This window comes from Podarcis gaigeae (genome assembly GCF_964106915.1).
Source record: "Podarcis gaigeae genome assembly, chromosome: 8".
Taxonomy (NCBI): Eukaryota; Metazoa; Chordata; class Lepidosauria; order Squamata; family Lacertidae; genus Podarcis; species Podarcis gaigeae.
This window is the reverse complement of record NC_139684.1, coordinates 74,187,687-74,209,563: the sequence shown is the minus strand read 5'-3', so window position 1 is coordinate 74,209,563 and position 21,877 is coordinate 74,187,687. Positions and strand designations below refer to the sequence as shown.

At 46.9% G+C, this 21,877-nt stretch overlaps 1 protein-coding gene across 1 annotated transcript in view; it reads right to left on the bottom strand.

Moving 5' to 3' along the window:
- Nucleotides 1-1,386: 1,386 nt before the first annotated feature.
- The window catches only part of VSIG10L (V-set and immunoglobulin domain containing 10 like), a 42,795-nt gene continuing 22,304 nt past the window's right edge, over nucleotides 1,387-21,877 (bottom strand). The window contains exons 3-11 of the mRNA XM_083753821.1: nucleotides 20,491-20,754; nucleotides 18,411-18,698; nucleotides 16,455-16,712; nucleotides 14,543-14,818; nucleotides 12,850-13,137; nucleotides 9,211-9,333; nucleotides 7,434-7,495; nucleotides 5,576-5,707; nucleotides 1,387-3,023 (exon numbers count right to left, since the gene is read on the bottom strand). Of these exons, the coding sequence (XP_083609947.1) occupies nucleotides 2,940-3,023; nucleotides 5,576-5,707; nucleotides 7,434-7,495; nucleotides 9,211-9,333; nucleotides 12,850-13,137; nucleotides 14,543-14,818; nucleotides 16,455-16,712; nucleotides 18,411-18,698; nucleotides 20,491-20,754 (1,775 nt within the window). The 3' untranslated portion in view covers nucleotides 1,387-2,939. The remainder of the gene's footprint in view (nucleotides 3,024-5,575; nucleotides 5,708-7,433; nucleotides 7,496-9,210; nucleotides 9,334-12,849; nucleotides 13,138-14,542; nucleotides 14,819-16,454; nucleotides 16,713-18,410; nucleotides 18,699-20,490; nucleotides 20,755-21,877) is intronic.

Sequence of the window (21,877 nt, the reverse complement as noted above, 5' to 3'; positions counted from 1 at the left end):
TGGTTTTTTTTAACAATGCCAATTTTCTTCCTAAACAGAATAATTCATATGAATTATTCCGTTTAGGAAGAAATTAGCATTGTTAACAATTGCAGGCCAGGAAGGGGGAGAACCTCCAAGCTCATTGTGCAAAATGAAAGTGAAGCATATGAAAAAATCCCTCCACACCCTTCTCCTCTGCCATTAATTATTATTATTATTATTATTATTATTATTATTATTATTATTATTATTATTAACATGCCACCCATTTGACTGGGTTGCCCCAGACACTTTGGGTGGCTCCCAACAAAATATTAAAAACGCAGTAAAACATCAACCATTAAAAGCTTCCCCATACTGGTGACTTCTAAAAGTCAATAGTTGCTTATTTCCTTAACATCTGATGGGAGGTCTGGTTCCCTGTAACCTCACTTCTCGCAGTGAGGAAACCGCCAGAAGGCCCTCAGAGCTGAAACTCCGTGTCCTGGCTGAGCAATGGGGTGAAGACACTCCTTCTCCCACCCTTAATGTTTATTCAAAATTCTGTGGTCACAGAGCATGCTCAGCCCCATTGAGTTGTGTCAGGTGCGAACCCCATTTAGGAGGGAGGGAGCCACTACTAAGAAGGCCCTCTGCCTGTTTCACCGTAACGTCACTTAACCTTGCAGTGAGGGAACTGCCAGAAGGCCCTCGGAGCTCGAACAGGGTTGCCTTCAGATGTCTTCTAAAAGTCACATAGATGAATTGCTCACACAGATATCAATGAGTGAGCATGTGGAGTTATCATTGGCGTAAATGGAACACAAAAGAATGGGAGAGGTCCATTAGACAGGAGGATGGAGATGGGAAAGAATAAAATGCCGCCCCCGCTCCCCGTTTCCATGCTGGGAGTACAGTACACTCGTAACACAACAGAGACCAGAACATCCAGCACATCCCACCTTCAGATCTTCAGAAAGGCCTTCTTGAACCAGGCCAAAGGCCCACCCAGCCCAGCACCCTCATCTCATGGTGGCCAACCCAACACCTATGCAAAGTCCGCAAGCAGCACTTGAGTGCAAATGCAACTCTTGCCACTTGTGATTCCCAGCAGCTGTTTTTAAAAGGCATATCCTGCTTCCAACAGTGAAGAACGTTGCCACCGTCGCCGGTAGCTATTTAAGGAAGGTGTTTCAGACCATATATAATTATTCCTTTAGGGAGATCCGTATTTCTGGCCAACTTACCGATTCTGCATACAGAACGGTGATCGTTATAAGCAATTAAATGTACTAAGAATGCATGCAGAGAAATACCAGTTCCTTCAGAAAAAAGAAAGGAAGGAAGAGGAATAACCCACTTCAGTTGATTACACTACTGTAGTTATTTATGAGATGCAGGAAAAAGGAAACACACAACAGATGCTTCTTGGAAAATACTGTATTCTGTAAAGTAGGACAAAAGGCCCCACTAGGAAACCTGCTGAAATAAAACACCATAAGAAGAGCCCTGCTGGATCAGGCCAAAGGCTCATCTAGCCTGGGACACTCTTCTTGAAGTGGCCAACCACAGATGCCTTTTGGGAAGTCTGTAAGCAGGACCTAAGCACAGGAACAGTCTCTCCCAACCCCATAATGCCCAGAAACTGGTTTTCAAAGGCACATCCTGCTTCCAACAGTGGAGGGAGAACATAGCCATTGCTGCCAGTAGCTATTTTTATAGTTATTCATTTAGGGACATCTGCATTTCTGGCCAGCTTACTCATGCCACATACAGAATGGGGATAGTTATCCTTCATCATTCTTTTAAAATCGTCCAGTTTGGTGGCCATCTTGTGGGAGCAGCTTCCGAGGTTCACTTTTCCAAAATAGTTCAGAATCGGAAATCCCTCTCCATACCACCCCTAGAGAAGATCAGGGCATCCCATTATTTCCCACCAGTCAATTATCGGGAAGCACTTCTTCCGGTTTCTCAGCAGTCCCAATCAAATCAGACAGCTGCACCTTCTTCCTAAGCTTAAAAGTATCACTTTTTTCTTTATTCAGATCAGGACTTCTAAACTCAAGTATGAAACTCCACTAGTTTCAAATACATTCAGAACAGAAGTCCGGGGAAGATTCCCAAAAGCAGTATCAGGTGTAGCTCCATTTGACAACACAAAGATGAACTTTGGCAAAGGCTACATTGCAGCATGAAGATAAAAAAAAAGTATATGCACTGGTGTGGTTTTGTAAAAGGCACATTTTTACTCTGGCAACCAAGACCTTTCCTCTCCAAAGAGACAGCCCTCCCTCCGTCCAATTCACACATTTCTTGTACAGCATCAGTGTTCCGGGAAGGGCTGTGGCTCAGTGGTAGAGCATCTTCTTTGCATGCAGAAAGTCTCAAGTTCAATCTCCAGGTTGGGCTGGGAGAGAACCATGCCTGAAATCCTGGACAGCTGCTGTGAGTCCATGCAGAAAATACTGGACTGATGGTTTGACTCAATATAAGGCAGTATCCCATATCGCTGTCCTTCACACTATCCTCTGTTGCAAGGATAAGCTTAGAGCTCTTGGTAATGTATCATCCCTCCAGCACCTAACCCTCTGGATAGCCTTTGGATTCTTCCCAGCACCTCAAGCTGTTCTGTAACCAGCTCCATTCCAAGAGATCCCTTCTGCAGCCACAATGAAAGACTCAGAATCCCAGAAAAAATTCATCAGAATTCATCTACACAGAATGTAACCTTCTGGGTTCCCCTTAACTGGGTTGGCTAGGTTGCTGCCTGAGACCCCTAGATCCCGCACAGCATGTTCACCTCTCATCATTATGCCAGGAAACCAACGCTCCAATTCGAAAACCTTGGATTCCATACACCCCATGGTCAAGCCCCACAAGAAGACAGCATGGCTCCATTTTCGGTGGCCTGGGTCCCATACTGAAGACTGTGCTTGGTCTGAAACATCCTCTTCAGCCCAAGATGGACCTTCAGAATGTCAGACTTGAGTAGCGCTGCGCACATTCCTGGTGCGAGGTTGTATAGGTTGGAAGGAGGAGCTGCTGTCTGTGGTGCTGATGGGCTGGAGAGAAATGGGAGAGAGAAGAGGTCAGAAAACTGTTTGGCCTAAAGCAGGCATGTCCAAAGTCCATTTCGGGGGCCTAATCCGGCCCGCTGGTCGATTTAATCTGGCCCCTGTGGCAGTATATGTCCTGGGGTAAAATCCTTTGAAAAGCTCAGCAACTTTGGTCAGCCCTCATGCACGTTCACTTCATCAAATCTGGCTTTCTTTGAAAAAAGTTTGGGCACCCCTGGCCTAAAGCATCGTTCACAGAAAATTTGGGTGGGGTGGGTCCACCTTCCTTCAGAGACACTGGGCCATTTTGAAGGGAAGCTCAAAGAGTTTTTGCAAGGCTGGCAACATTTCTCAGGGAGCTTTGGAAAATCCATAGCCAGGGTGCTCCACCACACTCAGGGTTGGAACTCTGTAATGCATTATATGTGGGGCTGCCCTTGAAAATGGCTTGGAAACTAGCACAGAAACCAGCTACCACATTACCTGCTGTTTGACCGTGATGGAACCATGTTTATATCAGTTCTAAAGGAATGACACTGGCTCTCTTTTTGCTACTGAGCCCAACTGAAAATGCCAGTCCTTAAATGGCTTGGAGTGTGCATGTTTCCCATGCACCTGAAGGAGTGCTTTCTCCCATAACAACATGCCTGTGCTCTGATACACTCTTAGAAGAGAGGCCGTAGCTCAGTGGCAAAGCACCTGCTTTGCATGCAGAAAGACCTGAGATCAATCCCCAGCATCTCCAAGTAAGGCTAGAAAGTCCTCTGCCTCAATTCTGGAGAGCCACTGCCAGTCAGTCTAGACAGTACTGAGCTAGAGAGATCATTGGTGTGATTCAGTACAAGGCAGCTTCCTGTGTACCTATGACGAAGGGAGCTGGGAGTTCTTCCCTGGCTCAGATTTTTATGCAAGCCAGAGAATAATTGGGGGTGTGGGTTGAAAAGCATCAGGATCCCCTGGAGTTATTTTCCAAGGCAGCTTCCCAAGCTCCTATGCCAGTAGAGGTCTTTTTCCCATGAACCTTCTTAGACAAAGATGTATATTATGGATGCCTCCTAAGAGAGGCCCTTCTCTGTGATGGCACCCTGCCTGTGGAATGCCTTGTTTGGGGAGGAACAATATGGCTGCTGCCAACCCTATAATTCCAAGGACTGCCAACCAGGTACATATGGCCCCACAGAGCCATTTCTTGGCAGCTATAGGGCCCCATCTCCCCTTTCTGAAATTAGGCTGGAGAAAAACCTCCTTTAGCCATTATTCCAAGCTTAACTGTGTTGTAGAGAGCGGGGAATTGGGGGCAGGTGATATCCTGGGAGGGAAGAGTTGTGGTGCACACATGATGCCCACAACAGTTTCCCCAATTTTCAAATCTCCCCATGGGCTCAAAAAGGTTGGAGGCACCCCTGCTCCCTCTCTACCCCCCACTGCTGTGGTCCTTTCACTGTCAGGTTAAAACCCTTTTTATTTGACCAATCAATTTCAGATTTGTTGCATTTCCTAAAGCTGGTTGAATAGCTGTATTCCTCTTAATTTTATTGCACTGCTGGTTTTTGTTTTAATAATGTGTTTTGTAATTTTAAAATCTCTTCGCATGCAGTCCTGAAATCCATTTTTTGGACAAAGGGCAGCTTATAAACATTTTAATAAATGCATGAATAAATAAATAAAGTTGGCAGGGAGAAGAATCGATACAGTTTAGGACTCTTTCCCCCTTGCTGGAATCCTGATCCAGATCTGGATCCTCATTCCTGCAATTGCCACAAAGGGAGGGGGGACAGAGTAAACAGGAACTTTCCCACACCTTTCAAAAGGCAAGCTTGAGGCCCCATGATGTGGTTTGGGACTGCAACACAGAACAAAGGGCTAACCCCTGGCACAGATCTCAACACACATGCAGACATTTCTGGAAGAAAAACTGTGCTGGAGGGCAAAGACCACATGATTCAAATCACATGTTGTCCAGCCTTATCCTGCTTGCCAAAATGTTATTTTGCATCACCACCACACACAGGCAAGTTGTTGCCCACACCCAGGTGAACACAGCCCCCCCTGCTGCGTATCTATTGTATGCCACTATTGCTTCCATAAACATCCTGTTTCTGCTCCCTGGCTGAGACTGCAAAGAACAGGCCACAATGCAATCTGTATTTGACCTGGAGTTTGACAACTTGTGACTCAGCCCAGCCTATGTGGAGTTTGCAAACCATGGTTCTTTGACACTTTAAAGCTCCCCAGGAACCCAGGCTGGGCTAAACATGTGCACTCAGCTTTTGCCCTGAAGCAGTAGGACTTTGGGTAGTAGCCACTTATGCCGGTCAATCAAAAATCCATGCCATTAGAAGGATACGAGAGGGCATCTTTGTGCAGAGAATAGGTAATAAATAGGGGGTTGAGACTGGAAGGAGCTCTGTAGGCGAAAGCACTAGCTAATGGTTAATGCTGGTCTGATGCCCCAGTAGAACACCCGGTGGCGCCGCAGGAGCAGTAGAACAGGGATGGCCTTGTTATGGTTGGCCCCATTTGCCACAGCTTAACAGTGTGTTTCCCACAGCACTTACCAAAGTTCCAGGGTCACCATATTTGCGTAGGTGTTCCTCGTAGGTAATAGCATAGATGTCAGAGTCTCCTGATGACCAGCGAGGGTTGCCCCAAGAGGGGGCGTTTGACTCCCGCTTGTTGCCATTTGGGAACTGGAAAGATGGAGAGATATTGAATAGAGACACGCACAGAGAGAGAAACTACTGATGATTTGTTTCAGGATTAGCCAACATGGATGTTGCTGACTTATCATCCCTGACGATTGGCTATGCTAGCTGGGACTGGTGGGAGTTATAGCATGGCATTGTCTGGAGGGTATCAGGTTGGTTTATTTGTCTGCGATTTTTATTAGTCACTTGCCTACCCAGGTACAGTGTGACATATGTAAATTGCCATAACATTAAAGAATCAAAAACACTAATAGCAGACAAAAAGAAACTGGTAGCAAAAATCATTTTAAACTAAGGTTACCAGATTTTTTTCCAATGAATCCAGGGACACTTTAAATAAATAAATAAATAAATAAATAAGCAAGCAAGCAAGCAAGCAAACAAACAAACAAATACTACACGTTCAGAACGTTGATGCTGCAGAGGTGGCAATGGCAGAGGGGCCGCCGCCGCCTTGATCTCAACCGCCACATTTCCCCTTCCTCCGAGGCTTCTATCTCCTTTCTCCATGAGCCTGGGCAGCCGCAGAGTTGTTGGTTCTTCGGTGGTTTTGAAGCGGTGTGTGGTGGGTCAGGCATGGAAGGCAGAGAAGGAAGGCCGAGAGCGGCGGAAAGGCTCGAGCAGTGCGATGCCTTCCTTTCCATCGGAACAGCCCCAATCCCATTCCTACTTGCGTGCAAGCAGGAGGGGGCGGGGAGAAGGGAGACTTACCGTTGCCTAACTGAGAGATCCCACCCCCCACCCCCCACCCCCCGCTTGCACACGCAAGTAGGAGTTGAGAGGCTGGTCCAATAGGCAACATGAAGCCTCCTTTCACAGCTTAGTTGCTGGGGTCAGGGAAGGTGGAGGCAGCCCAGAAGCTGCCTCTTAGAGCCCCTGCACCACCATCATATGGGGACTCCCGAGCAGCTCCTGAAGCCAGCTAGAGCCAACTGCTCCAGACTGCTGAGACTGCCGCTGCTGCGTTTCCCGAGGACATGAGATGAAATCCGGGGACATTCTGGGGATGGAATTTGTCCAGGGACTTATTTGCAAATTCGGGGACTGTCCCTGGGAAAAGGGGACATCTGGTAACCCTATTTTAAACAGCACTGATCCACCACTCCAAAAATCCGGAGTGGGAACAAAGTGTATCCATAAAACAGAAAATTACCAATCATTCAAAACCTGTGCTCAGACGGTAGTTTTTAAGCTGCCACCTAAATGTTGGCATATCTGTTTGGGGAGGCTGTTTCAAATAAGAGGTGCCACCACTAAGAAGACCCTTTCTCTGCCTTGCCTCCCCCCTAAAAGAGGCTCCCCTCACCCGAGGTGGATCTCAAAAGTTGAGCAGCTACAAGTGAGAGGAAGTGGTGCTTTAGACAGTGATGCCATCAAAGCAGAACCTAAAAGCAGCAGAATGAACAAGAGGAAGGCCCCCCAACAGCATCAGGGATACCTTATAACATTCTGAAGTAATACACATCAGCATCTAAAGGCAATTAATTGTTCTTAGCTATAAAACACCTGTGCACATTAATGATACCGCTTGGTTAGAGGTGAGTTTCGCAACTGCTCAACACAGCACACAATGGCCTCTCTCTCTCTCTCTCTCTCTCTCTCTCTCTCTCTCTCTCTCACACACACACACACACACACACACACACACACATATATACACACACATACACACACATCCCTATTATACTTGCATCTCATTTGATCTTACCTGACGTGACAGGTAGTGTTGTCGGTTCTCAGGTGGCGTTGGGGGGATTTTCTTCTCCTTTGCTGCAAGGAGTGAAAGGCCAATGTCACTACAGCTTTGTACTGGCGGTGAGATTGGCTGTCTCTCAGTTCCCAAAGAAATATCCCCTGGAATGCTGAACCAGAACTGAACCCTTCTGGCTAGTTGTGATCACAGCCAGCTCCCAATTGGCCTATCCTCTTCGACTGTGACCAGCTCAGCACAAGGGCTAGAGGATTATTTTCCCCTCCTGACTTATTAGTATCAGTACAAGTGGGATCTGCAACAAAATGTTGCAGCGTGGAGTCTTCCTGATTGCTGTTAAAGGCAGACAGCTACCCCCTCCTCCAGGACACTCCCATGCAGGGGCAATTAATGTGGCACCTTCCAGATATTGCCAAACTACAACTCTCATAATTCTTGACCATTGGTCATGCTGGCTGCAGCTGATGACAGCTGGAGTTCAGCAATATCTGGAGGCACCACTTTGCTCCCCCTGTTCTGTTCCCTTCCTCACCCTCAAGAGACATGTGGCATTCTGTGGCCACTGAACATGCTCAATCTTCACCAGGCTGGTTTGGGTTCCCCACCACCACCACCCAACAAAGGTGTGGCTCCTCCACGTCTCCCTCTAGTGTGTGTAGGATGTTCTGCTTTAGCTGTATGAGCAAAAAACAGTCATGCCTGAACATCAGAAATAGAGGGATTGATGAGTTAAATATCAGATAGTATCAGATACTGATGTCCGCATTTGGCCAAAGAAAAGCCTTTATGCCAAATATATATCTGATGGGCAAAGTCAGGGGCATCTTACCCATAGAGGCTAGTGGTGCGGAGCACCAGGGCGCCAAGTTCTGGAGGGTGCCAGGGAAGAGGTGGAGGCTGGATGCGGCGCCTCCTGGCATCAGCTCGCCGCCCTTGCCCGCCTCTGCCATGCCGCGACAAAGCAGCACCGTGCCCAGAGCCTCCGTCTGCCATGGCCACCACTGCACGAAGCAGCCAGCTGAGCTGGGAGGCGCCGCGTCCAGCCTCCGCCTCTTCCGTGCCAGAGGAGCCACACTCCAACCACTGCCCGCCTCCTCCAGCCCTGCTGGCAGTGCCATCCTCCCTTAAAAAAAGGTGGACAACTCTGGGAAACAGGGGGAAGGGCGCCGGAGAGAGCTTTGTACCACAGCATCCGATATGCTTCAGACGGCCCTGGGCAAAGTCAAATGCAAAAGCTGGCCCAGTGAACACAGATTTCAGTACCCTGAGAGTCTCAATTTCTATCCAAGTTTCTAGTCCTTAAGACAGCATCTGATTTCCAGAGTTCTTTGGCAGGACTAGGGAAATGAAACTGGTGGGTGGAGCATAGAAAGGGTGTGTGTCTATTTCTCTATCCTATATTTACACAATCTATTATTATTATTATTATTATTTGAAATTATATACCGCCCTATACCCGGAGGTCTCAGGGCGGGCCACAGAATAAAATCCCATCTGACATCCTCCAAACGTTCTGGATTTTAAGAACTCCCATCATCCCCAAGCCTATAAGAATTGCAGTTCACAACAGCTGGAGGGCACCAGGTCGGGCAACTGTGGTTTAAAACTAACATAGTTATTCTATTTCTTGAGCCTGACTTTCCATGCTTGGTATTTAACTGGCTGAAGGGAAGTCAGCTGATCACACCCATATGCCATGTGATGCTTTCTGCCCAATTGGTAAAGATCAGCAATTCAGTTAGTTTGTGTTTCGCTTGTTCGTGGTTCAGCCTACCTTTCCGAAGGCAGATTGGCCAGATCAAGCAGATCAACAAGAACAGGAGAGCGAGGATCAGGAGTGCACCAAAGATGGAGCCAATCACTATTCCAGCAATGGCGCCTGCGCTCAGACTCGAATCTGTGACACAGAGGAAGGAGAGGAAATCAGGATTAGAAACACAGGGGTCCTCAGGTTTGTCCTACCTCAGCCACAGTCCACAGAGGAGCTCTTGAGCTTCACATATTTGTCTCGCAAGACTGAAGAATTTCCAAAACTCGGAAATTTTGACCCTCGCTTCTTATTTTAGATCCTATCCATCAAGGATTCTAGAGCCAGAAAAGTTTTGAAAGCCAGGAATCTGATCCTCATCAGATGGTTTCCTTGAAACTGTAACTGAACTCCAGCACTCATCATCTGCAGTCAGCATGGACAATTGTCAGTGACGATGAGAGCTGGAGTTCAGCTACATCTGTATATTTTGTATTGTGTGTTTTTTACGTACATAAACACCACCTTTTCTCCCAAGGAACTCAAGGCAATGTACATAGTTCCCTTCCTCCCCATTTCATCCTTGCAACAACCCTGTGAGGTAGGTTAGACTGAGAGGCAGTGACTTAGCCCAAGGTCACCCAGTGAGTTTCATGGCTGAGTGGAGATTCAAACCCTGGTCTCCCAGGTCCTAGTCCAACACTCCAACCATTACACCACTTGAGGGATACAGGTTGCCCTTCCCTGTTGTGGACCATCAGAACACTCCGCAGGACATTAAAGGGAGGATAGGCACATATTAAGCGGCATGAACAGGAAACTGTTGCACCAAGAGCCACAAAGGCCACACGACCCAGGAGATGTTCTGTTGTCCAAGGAGGCGAAACCCTTCTATCAGAGGCAAAAGCATGGTGGGGCCGCTGGACCCGCAAATGGCTTGCTATGAAGGATCAGTGCATTCACATAACAAGTTTTTGTACTGCTATGCGGAGTGGAATTTAACATTCAGGAAAGAGTAGCTTTCTTTTGAAAAGTAGAAAGAGGAAACAAGTTTCTAGATCTCATGGCAGAAGAAGAAAGACTGGAAGAGTCTCTATGACACTTCTTTCATTTGCCCTGGCTTGTTAAACAATCAAACAACAACTAAACCATGTGAAATAACACGAAATGCACAGAGCTAAAGAGATTTCTGCAATCAGGCTCAACTCCGAACACAGACTTTGGGTTTTCTAGCACACAGGTAATGATGAGCTGGGCCCCACTGTTCAGTTTTAACAGCAGCAGCACCATCATAGATATATTGTTAAAAATAGAGATCTGGGATTGCAATATGCATCTTTGGACTAAAGAAGGACCCCAGATCTGAAAAGGGTTAGGTTCTGAAAAGGACAAGGGGTACTGTAAATGTGATCTAGGTTTATAATAGTGTGACATTTTTCATGAAACCTTTGCATAGAAAAGCATCCCTCCAACACACAACTTTTCAGAGTTTGCTGTGAAATAATTTGAATGGATTTTTTTTGGGGGGGTATCATTGCCCTCACTTGGAACTGGCTTTGTTTGACCTTAGTGACACGGCCACAGAGCCATGTCATATCCTTGGCTATGTTGTTATGATGTCATATCCTTAATTATCACAATTGCCTGGTTTTGCTCATGCCTCTGTTCCCAGGGAGAATCCACTTCCCTCTCAATTGGCTTAATTTGCCCTCACTGATGTCAACAAATAATAAAATTTATCTGTTCACTACAAAATCCCCAGCTGGCTGGGATCACCCATGTGACTATTTGCAGGAAGGAGACCAAGTATTACAGAAAAAGTCCAAAATCAGAAGCGCATTGGGAAAACAATAGTAGCAAACAGGATTGGGGGAAAGGTCAGTAGTAACCATATAATTTAGGAGCATTGGGGGGGAAATATTCCTGACTCTGAAAGCGGTGCTTTTATAACCCCATGATTAAAGCGGGAGAACATTTGGTGAACCTCTGCTTTATTTTACTTTCCGTTAAAGATTTTCATTTTTAACAATTATGGCAAAGCATTTTAAATGGCTGCAAAGTGCTTTTTTAAAAGCAGTAGGTGTGAATGCTTAGTACTGGCACTAAACTATTTTAAGCCATTTAAAGCACTCTCGCCGCCTTTTGTGTCAATTCAGTCCAATAAAACCTGACTCTTTTCCTTTCCCCCTTCAAACCAGTCTCATAATGGCCATTGGCCTGGTCGCCTGTGGTGAGTGAAGAATTGCCTTCAGGCGACCAAGCCAAGGAACCTGTGCAAATCAGAAGAGAATGTCCCACTCTTTTGGGTCATGATTAGAAAGCGCATTTACTTTAAACGGAGAATGAAAACTCTCACAAAATGCACGTATGCATCAAAAAGCAGGACTGTTAGGGCTGTGCAAGGCAAATCTGATTCTGCACCCCTGATCGGGCTCTGATCTGACCCAAACCGATCTCAGTCCTGAGACAAAGTGGGAGCCTTGCACTGCCCTTAATTAAAAACTAAGGTGTTAAACTGGACCTGAATTGGCTCGATTGGGTTCCTGATCTGTGATTTCTCCAGACAAGATGCACAGCCCTAATGGATATCATAAGTTAAGGTTCCTGCCTTCACTCTCCAGAAAGAGTGCACAGTCTGACATTTCATGCTCGCTTGCGATGTTGCCACCACGCAGCGACATTTTCCCTTGCCCTTTTAGCCCCAATTCTCTTCCTCCACAGGTTGGGGGCCACATGGGGGTTAGTGCTATACAAATGTTCCATAAAAATGTGGCTATTTGTTGAAATGAATGCCATGGAAGGCCCATTGGGAGGAATGGACATCGTGCAGATTTGGAAATAAATCTTACTGTCACCCTCTTTAAGTCCCTGTGAAGGAATACAACCGAGCTGCACGTAAACATCAGCAGCCTGAGAAGTTTGACTAAACTTAGAGGCCCCGTCTGCACGGTACATTTAAAGCAGAATCGTGCCACTTCAAACAGCCATGGTTTCCCCAAAGAATCCTGGGAACAGTAGTTTGTTGAGGGTGCTGAGACCAGGAGACCCCTGTTCCCTTTACTATTCCCAGAGTGGTTTAACAATCAATCCCTTTCCCCAGGGAACTCTGAGAATTGTAGCTCTGTGAAGGAAATAGAAATCTAGAAACTGCACCCTTGACAAACTACAGTTCCCAGGATTCCTTGGGAAACTATGTCTGTTTAAAGTATAGTCGTACTTTGATTTTCGTACAGCTTAGTTCTTAAATGTTTTGGCTCCCGAACACCACAAACCTGGAAGTGACTGTTCTGATTTGCGAACTATTTTTGGAAGCCGAACATCCGACGGGGCTTCTGAATGACTGCAGGACCTTCCTGCAGCCAATCAGAAGCCACGCTTTGGTTTATGAACATTTTGGAAGTCAAATGGACTTCTGGAACAGATTCCGTTTGACTTCCAAGGTATGACTGCAGTATAAAGCTGCTTTAGATGCATAGTGCAGATGCAACCTAAAATTAGTGCAAGTTCTTTTACTTCAATATGAGCAGCTTATATTTGTGCGGGTATGAATAATATAGGCTAGCAAATTTTGTTGTGGGCCAGTCATTTTCCTAGACTTATCTGAAATGCTAACCCCATCCTCAAACCACCCTGTTCCACGTGTCTCCTAAAATCAGGAACACACACCTGGTTGAAGGATGTAAACAACAGAGGCGTTCCCAGCTTGGGATCCCAAACGAGGCACAACCTGGAAGGAGTATGGCGTTTGGGGCTCCAATCCTATAATAGTGGTGGATCGGTTGTTGGCTCCTAAGACTTGCACCGTCTTCCATTCCTCAGCTGAACGGTGCTGCTGAGGACCTTGCATCTGGATCCAGAAGCTAGTCACTGCAGATCCGTTTGGAACGGTCCAGGCCAGGTAAGCAGAACCAGGATGAGGTCCGTGAGAGAGAGTCCAGTCGGCGATTGAAGGACCTGCCGAGAGAGGATAACTCATGGAGGGTGCAGTCCAACAGGTACAGTCCTGCTGCTCAGGACCAAAACAGATGTGATACGGAAGATTTGATGCAGAATGTCTGTAACTCAGTGGCTGGGAATCTGCTTTGCAGGCAGAAGGTCTCAGAGAGCTGGGAGAGGCCTCTGCCTGAAAACCTGGACAAGTGATGACAATATTGAGCTAGAGGGGCCAATGGTCTTACTCAGCATAAGGCAGCTTCCTATGTTCTGAGGACAAGCCCTCCAGATGTTGTTGGACACCAACTCTCATCAGTCAGCATCACCTACCCAGCATGACAAACAGCTGAGGATGATGGGAGCTGCAGCCCAGAAGGGACAAAGGTTCTGCATCCTTGCTATAGTCTTATCGGTGAGCAGATTTCCCAATTTTAAAATTTTATTTTAAAGTTTCTTAAGTGGCTAGTGTCTGATAATAACTGGAGAAGTAGTAATGTGAATGTTCAACACATGCGTACACACACACACACACACACACACACACACACAAACAGGGGTTCATTTCCTGGTACATCTCATCAAAATAAGTTCCACTGAGTTTAATGGCTCTTACTCCAGGAAACTACGAAACTACATCACTCCCCTCTCCTCACAGCTGCTATTGGATTAAAAAAAATATAGATATTTGTATAATGCCTGAAGTTTCCACCCCCAGCCCACCCTCAACTTCCAGGCAGGGATGATTTAGATCAGGAAAATAATGTGGTTGGGATTAATTAATTCAGGCAAGAATAGGGTTCACCACTGTAGGAGGAGGCCCACCAGAAGGCATTTTATTAATTACTTCACACTTAGGCCTCCTCTTTCCCCCAAAGTCTGAGAGGTCAAGGAGGTGTACATGGTTCTTTTCCTCCCCATTTTATCACTCACAACAGACCTGTGAGGTGGGTGAGACTGAGAGACTGTGACTGGCCCAAGGTCGGTCAGTGAGTTTCATGGCTGGGTGGGGATTTGAACCCTGGTCTCCGAGATCCTAGTCCCACACTCTAACCACTACACCACACTGGCTCTACCCAAATCATTCCTCAAGCCAATAACTGCCCTGCCACCCAATACAGCCCCTCCTTCAGACTGGACGTGGATGGTTTAAAAAGACATATTGGTTGTTTCTCTCCCAAATCTTGCTTTGTCTTGAAAAGTGAGCACCCATGCCCTCATTCAAAATGGTGTCCCCATGCACACATTCCAGCTTCTCACACTTCACTGCCAGGAACCAAAATGGTGGCTACTACACTTGCTCTTTCCCCACCTAATGTAGCTGCCTGGCTGCTATTTACAGCAGAGAGCAAAAGGCTGATGTTAGGAACCCATGAAAAGAAATAGATATAGAAAATAGGACTTCAGTGGTGGTAGAAGGAACTCTCACCAAGGATGGTGAGGTTCGAACGTTGAGATCCCAGTGGATTATAGCAGGTGGCACTGTAATCGCCCAGGTCATCTGGGGAAGTGAAGTTCCAGATGGTGAGTTGCGTTCGATCGGGGTTCAGGTGGTAACGGCCTCCGACAGGAATGAGAGACCCCTTATTCCGAAACCAGTCAATCTCCACTGGGTTGAAGGTGCCTTGGCAATGCAGTTCCATGGTAACGGACTCTTCAGTGCTGCTGTATGTCCGGAATGAAAGGAAAACTCCTGAGGGAGCTTCTGTGGTGGGAGATTAGGGGGAGGGGAGGGAAGCCTGTTATGCTCGTAAACAAAACTTTCTGAAAATTGAAGACAAGGCAAAGCTCGGTGGTAGGGCATCTGCTCTGCATGCAGAAGAACCCAGGTCCAATCCTTGGCATCTCCAGGCAGGGCTGGGAGATAACCTCTTTCTGAAGAGAGACCCCTGGAGAGCTGCTACTAGTTAGCATAGACAACAGTCAGCTTGATGTACTAGCATAATGCAGCTCCATATGTTAGTCACATCATCATCAGACTGTGGTGTCTTTAGAGTATTCCCAGACTGTGATGTCTTTAGGATATCTAGCTTTATTTACACATACATGCAACCTGAGTGTAGGATGGAGGTGCTCCAACAGATCTCGCTTCTCAACTGGTTTTCCAGGGAGAGCCCTAAGCCACTGTGTCTGAAGTTTTTGGCATCAGCCAAAAACTCTCTCACGCCATTGGCCTATTGTTCTATATCCTAGGATGATGTGGCATCCAGACCAGTGAGGTGGGAAAAGGCTTATCCATTTGTCTCCATGGTAACAGGGCAACTTCTTTGGACATGTCGATGGAAGTACTTAACTAAGGCCATGATCTTACAAAGAAATTGCTCTGGCTGTTTCAGCAGTTTCATCTACTAGATTCTAAGCCACCTTGATACAGAATCACGGGTCTGGAAGGAACCCGTGATATCATCCAGACTGACCCCCCAAACCTATAACAAGTTGGATTCGTAATGTCCATTTTGCCTAATATAGTGAGTTTGTTCTTTTCAGTTTCAGTGCCCCTTTTTAGTATTATTCATAACATTTGTATCTTCTTCCTCCAAGGATTTCAAGACAACAAATATTGGGCTTACTCCATTTTATCCTCACAACAACCCCGTGAGGTAGGTTAGGATGAGAGAAAGTGACTGGGACAAAGATCAGCAAGTGAGCATTTCTCTTTCTAACCAACTGCAAAGCTCTGCCCACTGAATCTCACTGGTTCTAACTAGCTAAGCCCTCTTAATGGGGGCCTACACCCCTAAACCATGCACCAAGCACCCCATCATTTGCTGGTAACAGTTCACTTATTAATTGTTAACATTCACAGCCCAGCTTTTCCCCCAAGGAGCTTGAAGCAAGATACATGATCCCTCCGTCCCCATTTTATCCTCACAGAAACCCTTTGAAGTAGGTCATGCTGATAGACCACAGTTGTCTCAAGGGCACCCTGTGTGCTCCATGGCCCAATGGAAATTTGAACCCTGGTCTGCCAGGTCCTAGTCCAACACTCTGACTGCTACGCCACAATACTATACCAGAACCAGAACCCATATCTTGCCTTCCGGTTCCTCCTTGTGGAGGATTCTGGTAACCAGTTTAGTAGTTTAGATTTGATATCCCGCATTATCACTACCCGAAGAAGTCTCAAAGCGGCTAACATTCTCCTTTCCCTTCCTCCCCCACAACAAACACTCTGTGAGGTGAGTGAGGCTGAGAGACTTCAGAGAAGTGTGACTGGTCCAAGGTCACCCAGCAGCTGCATGTGGAGGAGCGGGGAATCAAACTCCATTCACCAGATTACGAGACTACTGCTCTTAACCACCACACCGCTAGTCTCAGTACCATAAAACCACTAGTCTCACCTGGAATCAAGCTGCAATTGCCTTGCCCGGTCATATGGCGTCCGAGGCAGATGATTTTGGTGCCACTGAGCTCAGCTGGGAAGGGAGAGACCAGCAATCGCTGCAAGTTGGAGGTGCTGACCTCCTCCTCGTGTCCTGGGAGCCCCCGGAAGGTCAGTTGCGGTGTAGGGGAGCCACCAGGCCAGGAACAAATGAAACGCAAAGCGGTACCATTGTCTGCTGAGGCCACAGAGCAACGGGGGGATCCAAAGGGTCGTTCTAAGTGGGGAGAAAGAAAGAGATAACTCAACCGTACACACAAATCAGATTGACTGGATTCAGAGAGACAGAATATTTCATAACAAGGAAAAAGATCTTCAAACAACTTAGTTTCACGCATGCGGCTATCAGAACCAGCTCTTGCTAAGTGGGAGGGAAAAAAGGTGGCCTGGTTAGGTAATTTTAGCCAGGGCTTGCCAACCTTGCTGGGTCAGTGGGCACATTTGGAATTTTGAGGAAGTGTGTCGGGTGCCTGTCATAAAATGGCTGCCATGGGATATGTAGGATTTCATAAAATGGCTGCCATGGGGGTGGGGTGGGGGTTCTAGGAGAAGTCAAGCCCCTAAATCAAGAAACAGGAGAAACCTTCTCAAAGCAGAATGCGTAACAAAATAAACATAACTTCATAATAATAACAAAAAAAATCTGAGATAAAAAAACATTAAAGGGAGGAGAAAACATCAAACTGGGTCACATAGCAGGGTAAGCTTGTGTTAATAATAGCTGAGGTTAAAACAAAAACAAAAACCTAAGCATGAAAGATGCCTGCCTAAAAGGCAAAGGCAGTGAATTTAGTTCAACAGAAGCCGGATCAAAAGAGAAGGAAGATTTCATGCAGATGTAGAGCAAAGTAGAAGCCCTCCAGATGTTTTAGACTTCATTTCCCATCAGCCACAATATGGGCGATGGTTAGGGATGCTGGAAGTTGCCACGGTAGCTACTTCTGCTGTAGAGGAAAAGGCATCTCTCTGCACCAGACTTCCACTGGTTTAATAGTCATTCCACTTCTGGTGAAATCTGGACTCTTTGACAAGGATGGGAAACTCTACAATGGAAACCTAGCATCTCACTAAATTATAATTCCTAGGGCTCTTTGGGGAAGGCCTTGAGAGGGATACTAGTATCATTTACTCCTGATGGTGAAGCTCTGAGTGATGTTGCTTAGGCAGTGGCACCCACACACAAGAGCGAAGTATCAATAGGCTTGGGGGGAACCCAAGGTTTGCAGAACATTTAAAAAATGAATTCTAAATGGGGTGTGCACCCGACACAACTCAATGGGGCTGAGCCTGCTCTGTGACCACAGAATGTTGAATAACCATTAGGGGTGGGAGAAGGAATATCTTCACCCCCATTGCTCAGCCAGGACACTGAGGTCCAGCTCCGAGGGCCTTCTGACAGTTCCTTCACTGCGAGAAGTGAAGCCACAGGGAACCAGGCAGAGGGCCTTCTTGGTAGTGGTGCCTGCCCTGTGGAGCGCCCTCCCATCAGATGTCAAGAAAATAAACAACTATCTGAATTTTAGAAGACATCTGAGGGCAGACCTTCAGACATCTGAAGGCAGTATAAATAATAAAATTTTAATGAGTATGATATTGTTAGTGAATCCTAGAAGAGAAGAGTAGAGAAAGAGTCACACAGATATGAAAAGAATAGAGAGAATTGTCTGGATATGTCATTTCTTGGTTTACAAGAGCACAGCCACTATCCACCACCCACTCCGCCCTGGAAAACTGGGGGTTGGAACTTGATGGGCTCCTGAAAGGGGGGGGGCCTTCCACACTGCAACATTTTGCTGCAGCTCCCCACATGCAAACCTTTCTGGTGCAGATATACATGCTCCTGCGCCTTACTCCCTCCCTGCTGAGATGAACGCCTCTTAGTGCGACAGAAAGATGGACGTTAAATTCAACTCACGGGCAACAGTGAGATGGTGAGTGTTTCGAACCCGGCGCTGCGTGCGCTGATTGATGGCCAAGCAGGAATATGAGCCGGCCTGATTCAGCTGCACCTTGGGAAGCTGCAGAACAGGCAAGGAAGGCACGTAGAGGTCCTGAGCGTCTGCCACGTTCCAGTACATCTTGGCCGGGGGCTCAGACGGCGCCAGGCATGTTAGATTCACGGTACTGTTCACCAGCACAAAACTCCCCGCGTCAGAGTCCCGCTCTGACGAGGAAACGGTAATCGTCGGGGTCTCTGGGCCATCTGAGAGGAATGAAAGCCACACAGCCATGTAATACGGTACCAATGAAATGTCTATTTCCTAGGGTTGTTTTATTTTTTTAAGACACAACAGGCAATCTATCCGTCAAGCTTAACTGCCAGGGAACCTGCCTCCTCTCCCCAGCTTTGGTTATCCAGATTGCGACCTCGCTGACAAATGTGGCCATTCAGATTGATGCAGTGGTCATTTCGCAGCAGAAAGGTGCATTACGGTCGACTGTATTTGCCCAGCCACCTGGGTAAAAGGCAGCGCAGCCGTCTTAAGTAGTGTCCCTTCCGCTTGCGGCGGGGATGTTTGCCCTTTCTCCCCGAGAAGCGTGCGAAAGGCTGGCCGAGGTCGCTGACCGCAAGCACATGCAGGGAGGAGTGAGGGAGAGGAAGTAAGTGTGCAGAATCAGTGCATGAACTCCTGTGAATGATTCTGACTATGTGGTCTTCACCAGCAGCCAGGAGGAGGAGGAAGAAGAAGAGGAAAGCAGCTGTCTGGAAGCAAAATGGACGTGTGACTGGTCCTTAAGCCACATCTCCCTTCGAGCAGCCAACTGAACTCTGGTAAATCTTCCTTAAGGGTACATCTAGCCCAGTATCCTGTTTTCACAGGAGCCAACCAAATGCTAAACATTAAAAAACACTTCCCTGTACAGAATTGCCTTCAGACGGCTTGGGGGTCAGATAACTCCATACCCTCCAACCTTTATCCAATGAAAATAGGGACGTCCTAAAGAAAAGCAGGACATTCCGGGATCAAATGAGAAACTGGGACGGCTTCTTTAAATCAGGGATATCCCTGGGAAAAAGAGACACTTGGGGTGTCTGTAATATTTAGAGACTCATGCTCTACTGAATGAGCTATGCCTCATTATTCCTTTCGTTATGATGACATCATCAATAATAGGCGACAGGCGACAACATTCCTCTTCCCCCAGGCCTTTGGCTAATTAAACAATGTAAGGCTTTTTAAACTCTGTGTTTGAGAGTCATTGTTTTGTTTGCTATTGCATTATGTATTTCTGTGTTTTTATATTGTAAACCACTCTATGATTCTTGGATGAAGGGCAGTACAGTGGTACCTTGGTTTACAACCATAAACCGTTCCGGAGGTCCGTTTGTAAACCCAAACAGGATGTAACCCAAGGCGTGCTTTCGCCAATGGGGCCTCCAAAAAAAGTTTGTTCGTAATCCAAAAAAAGGTTGCAAACTGGGACACGCACTTCTGGGTTTGACGTGTTTGTAATCCAAAATGTATGCAAACCAAGACATATGCAAATCAAGGTACTACTGTATACATTTTTTAAAAAATAAAGTCACTGGTTTTTAGCCTGAAAATCAGGTTATAAATACCCAAGGAATGAATAAGCACAGACACCAGGCTAGTCCTCAAGTACATTGTCAGCCTGCCTCTGTGATCTTTAGGAGCAGGGCTCCCTAGAAGTCTAAAAGTTATTTAGTTATGTGTTTTGTGTGTGTGTGTTTTGATGCTATAAACCACCCTGTGATCTTTGGATGAAAGGTGGTATACAAATTCAATAAACACAAAAATAAAGTTATCATTTGCTACATTTTTATCCCACCCTTTGTCTGAGAAACACAAGGAAGAATACCTGGCCTCAGGGAGCTGGACTAGGCTGAGAGCCAGCGACTGGCCCAAGACCACCCAGGAAGATGAGTGGCTTAGCAGGTACGGTATATGTAGCTGGCTGTCCACAGTTTACGTCCAACCACAAGGATACAATATGTCAGTATATAAAAATGGTAATCTCTAGTGTGTACTCACAATAGACAGTAAGGTTGGCAGTGCCAGTCCCGTTGCCAAAAGGGTTGGTGATAGTACAGCGATAGACGCCCGCATCAGTACGTAGAGGGTTTCTGATTTGCAAGGAACCAGCCGAGAGCAAGAATCGGGGGTTTTCTTCTAGGTTTTTCCCATCTTTGGTCCAGGAGACAGAGCCTCGGACTGGGGTGCAGTTGAGGGCCACTGTGCTGTCTCCTTCTGTCACCTCCGCAAAGGGTGGGGTCACAGAGACATTGCCCACCTCCTCTGGAAAATGAGTAAATAAAGGAATGGGAAGTGAGAGCTGCTCCCACACTGTAGTAGGTCTAGCCCAGAAATAACCAGCATGGACCACCCCACCCCCACCCCCAGATATTGTCAGACTCCAGCTCCCACCAGCAGGGCCAATGCTCAGGGATGATGGGAGTTGTAGTCCAACAACAGCCGCAGAGTGCCACACTGGCTACCCCTGCTCTAGCCACTAATTCCCACTCCCTTCCCAGATGGAGCTGTGAATTCAAAAGTGTTTCTTCCCAGCTCCTGTCTTTGTGCATTAGTCTCTTGTTATAGTAACAGATTCCTACGTTTGCACCTATGCATATACTTCTAAATTTGCATTTTGTTTCATATCAGTGCAAGTGCAGAATAGAGGTGGTAGCAGAGTTCCCCCAAGCTAGGTTTTGAAAAAGCAACTCTGGAGGCTTGTTTAACTAAGGCTCAAAAGGAGAGGTGAGTTTTACACTTCCTCAGAGGGAGAGGAAAACTTCACGTCCCTGTATTCTTCTCGACGTCCGATGAAAATCTGAGCGTCAGAAGAATCTTTGGCTTCTTTGACTGTGAAAGGTTTTGCGTGGCAAGGAGAGAGAGCTCTCTGAGCTGAGCAAAGCCGTTGTCAGCCAGGAATCATCTAACCAGAGACTCCCTGCAGGGGAGAGAAGTCTCTAGGGCTGGGACAGATTGGTAGCTGGAGGTCACCAGCTAGAAGCAGCTCGCAAGGTACTGGCTTCCCAGCAAGTAGGTCACTGTTGGTTACTGAGAGGGAGATGGGGAGGTGGCAGGGAGGTTGGTAGGGTGCAAAAGCAGCGGCGAAGCCAATCCAGCCCTCCTGCCAATGCGTTTGCACTGCGCCAATCTCCCATGCCACCTCACCCCCTCCCTCTTGCTAAGCCCACCCACTGACTTTGCCACACCCATCACACACACTGACAGATCTGTCAACATACCATGATCCTCAGCTGCCAAACCCAGCTACTCCACCCTCGGTCTGTGGGGGCAATAAAGGAGGAAGACATGGAGAAGCATCCCCTGCCAGACATCTCTGGGACACTGGCTTGCTCCCACTCCCTTGCAACTTACTTAATTGTCCCCTGTGCAGTGAAAGGGAGTAATG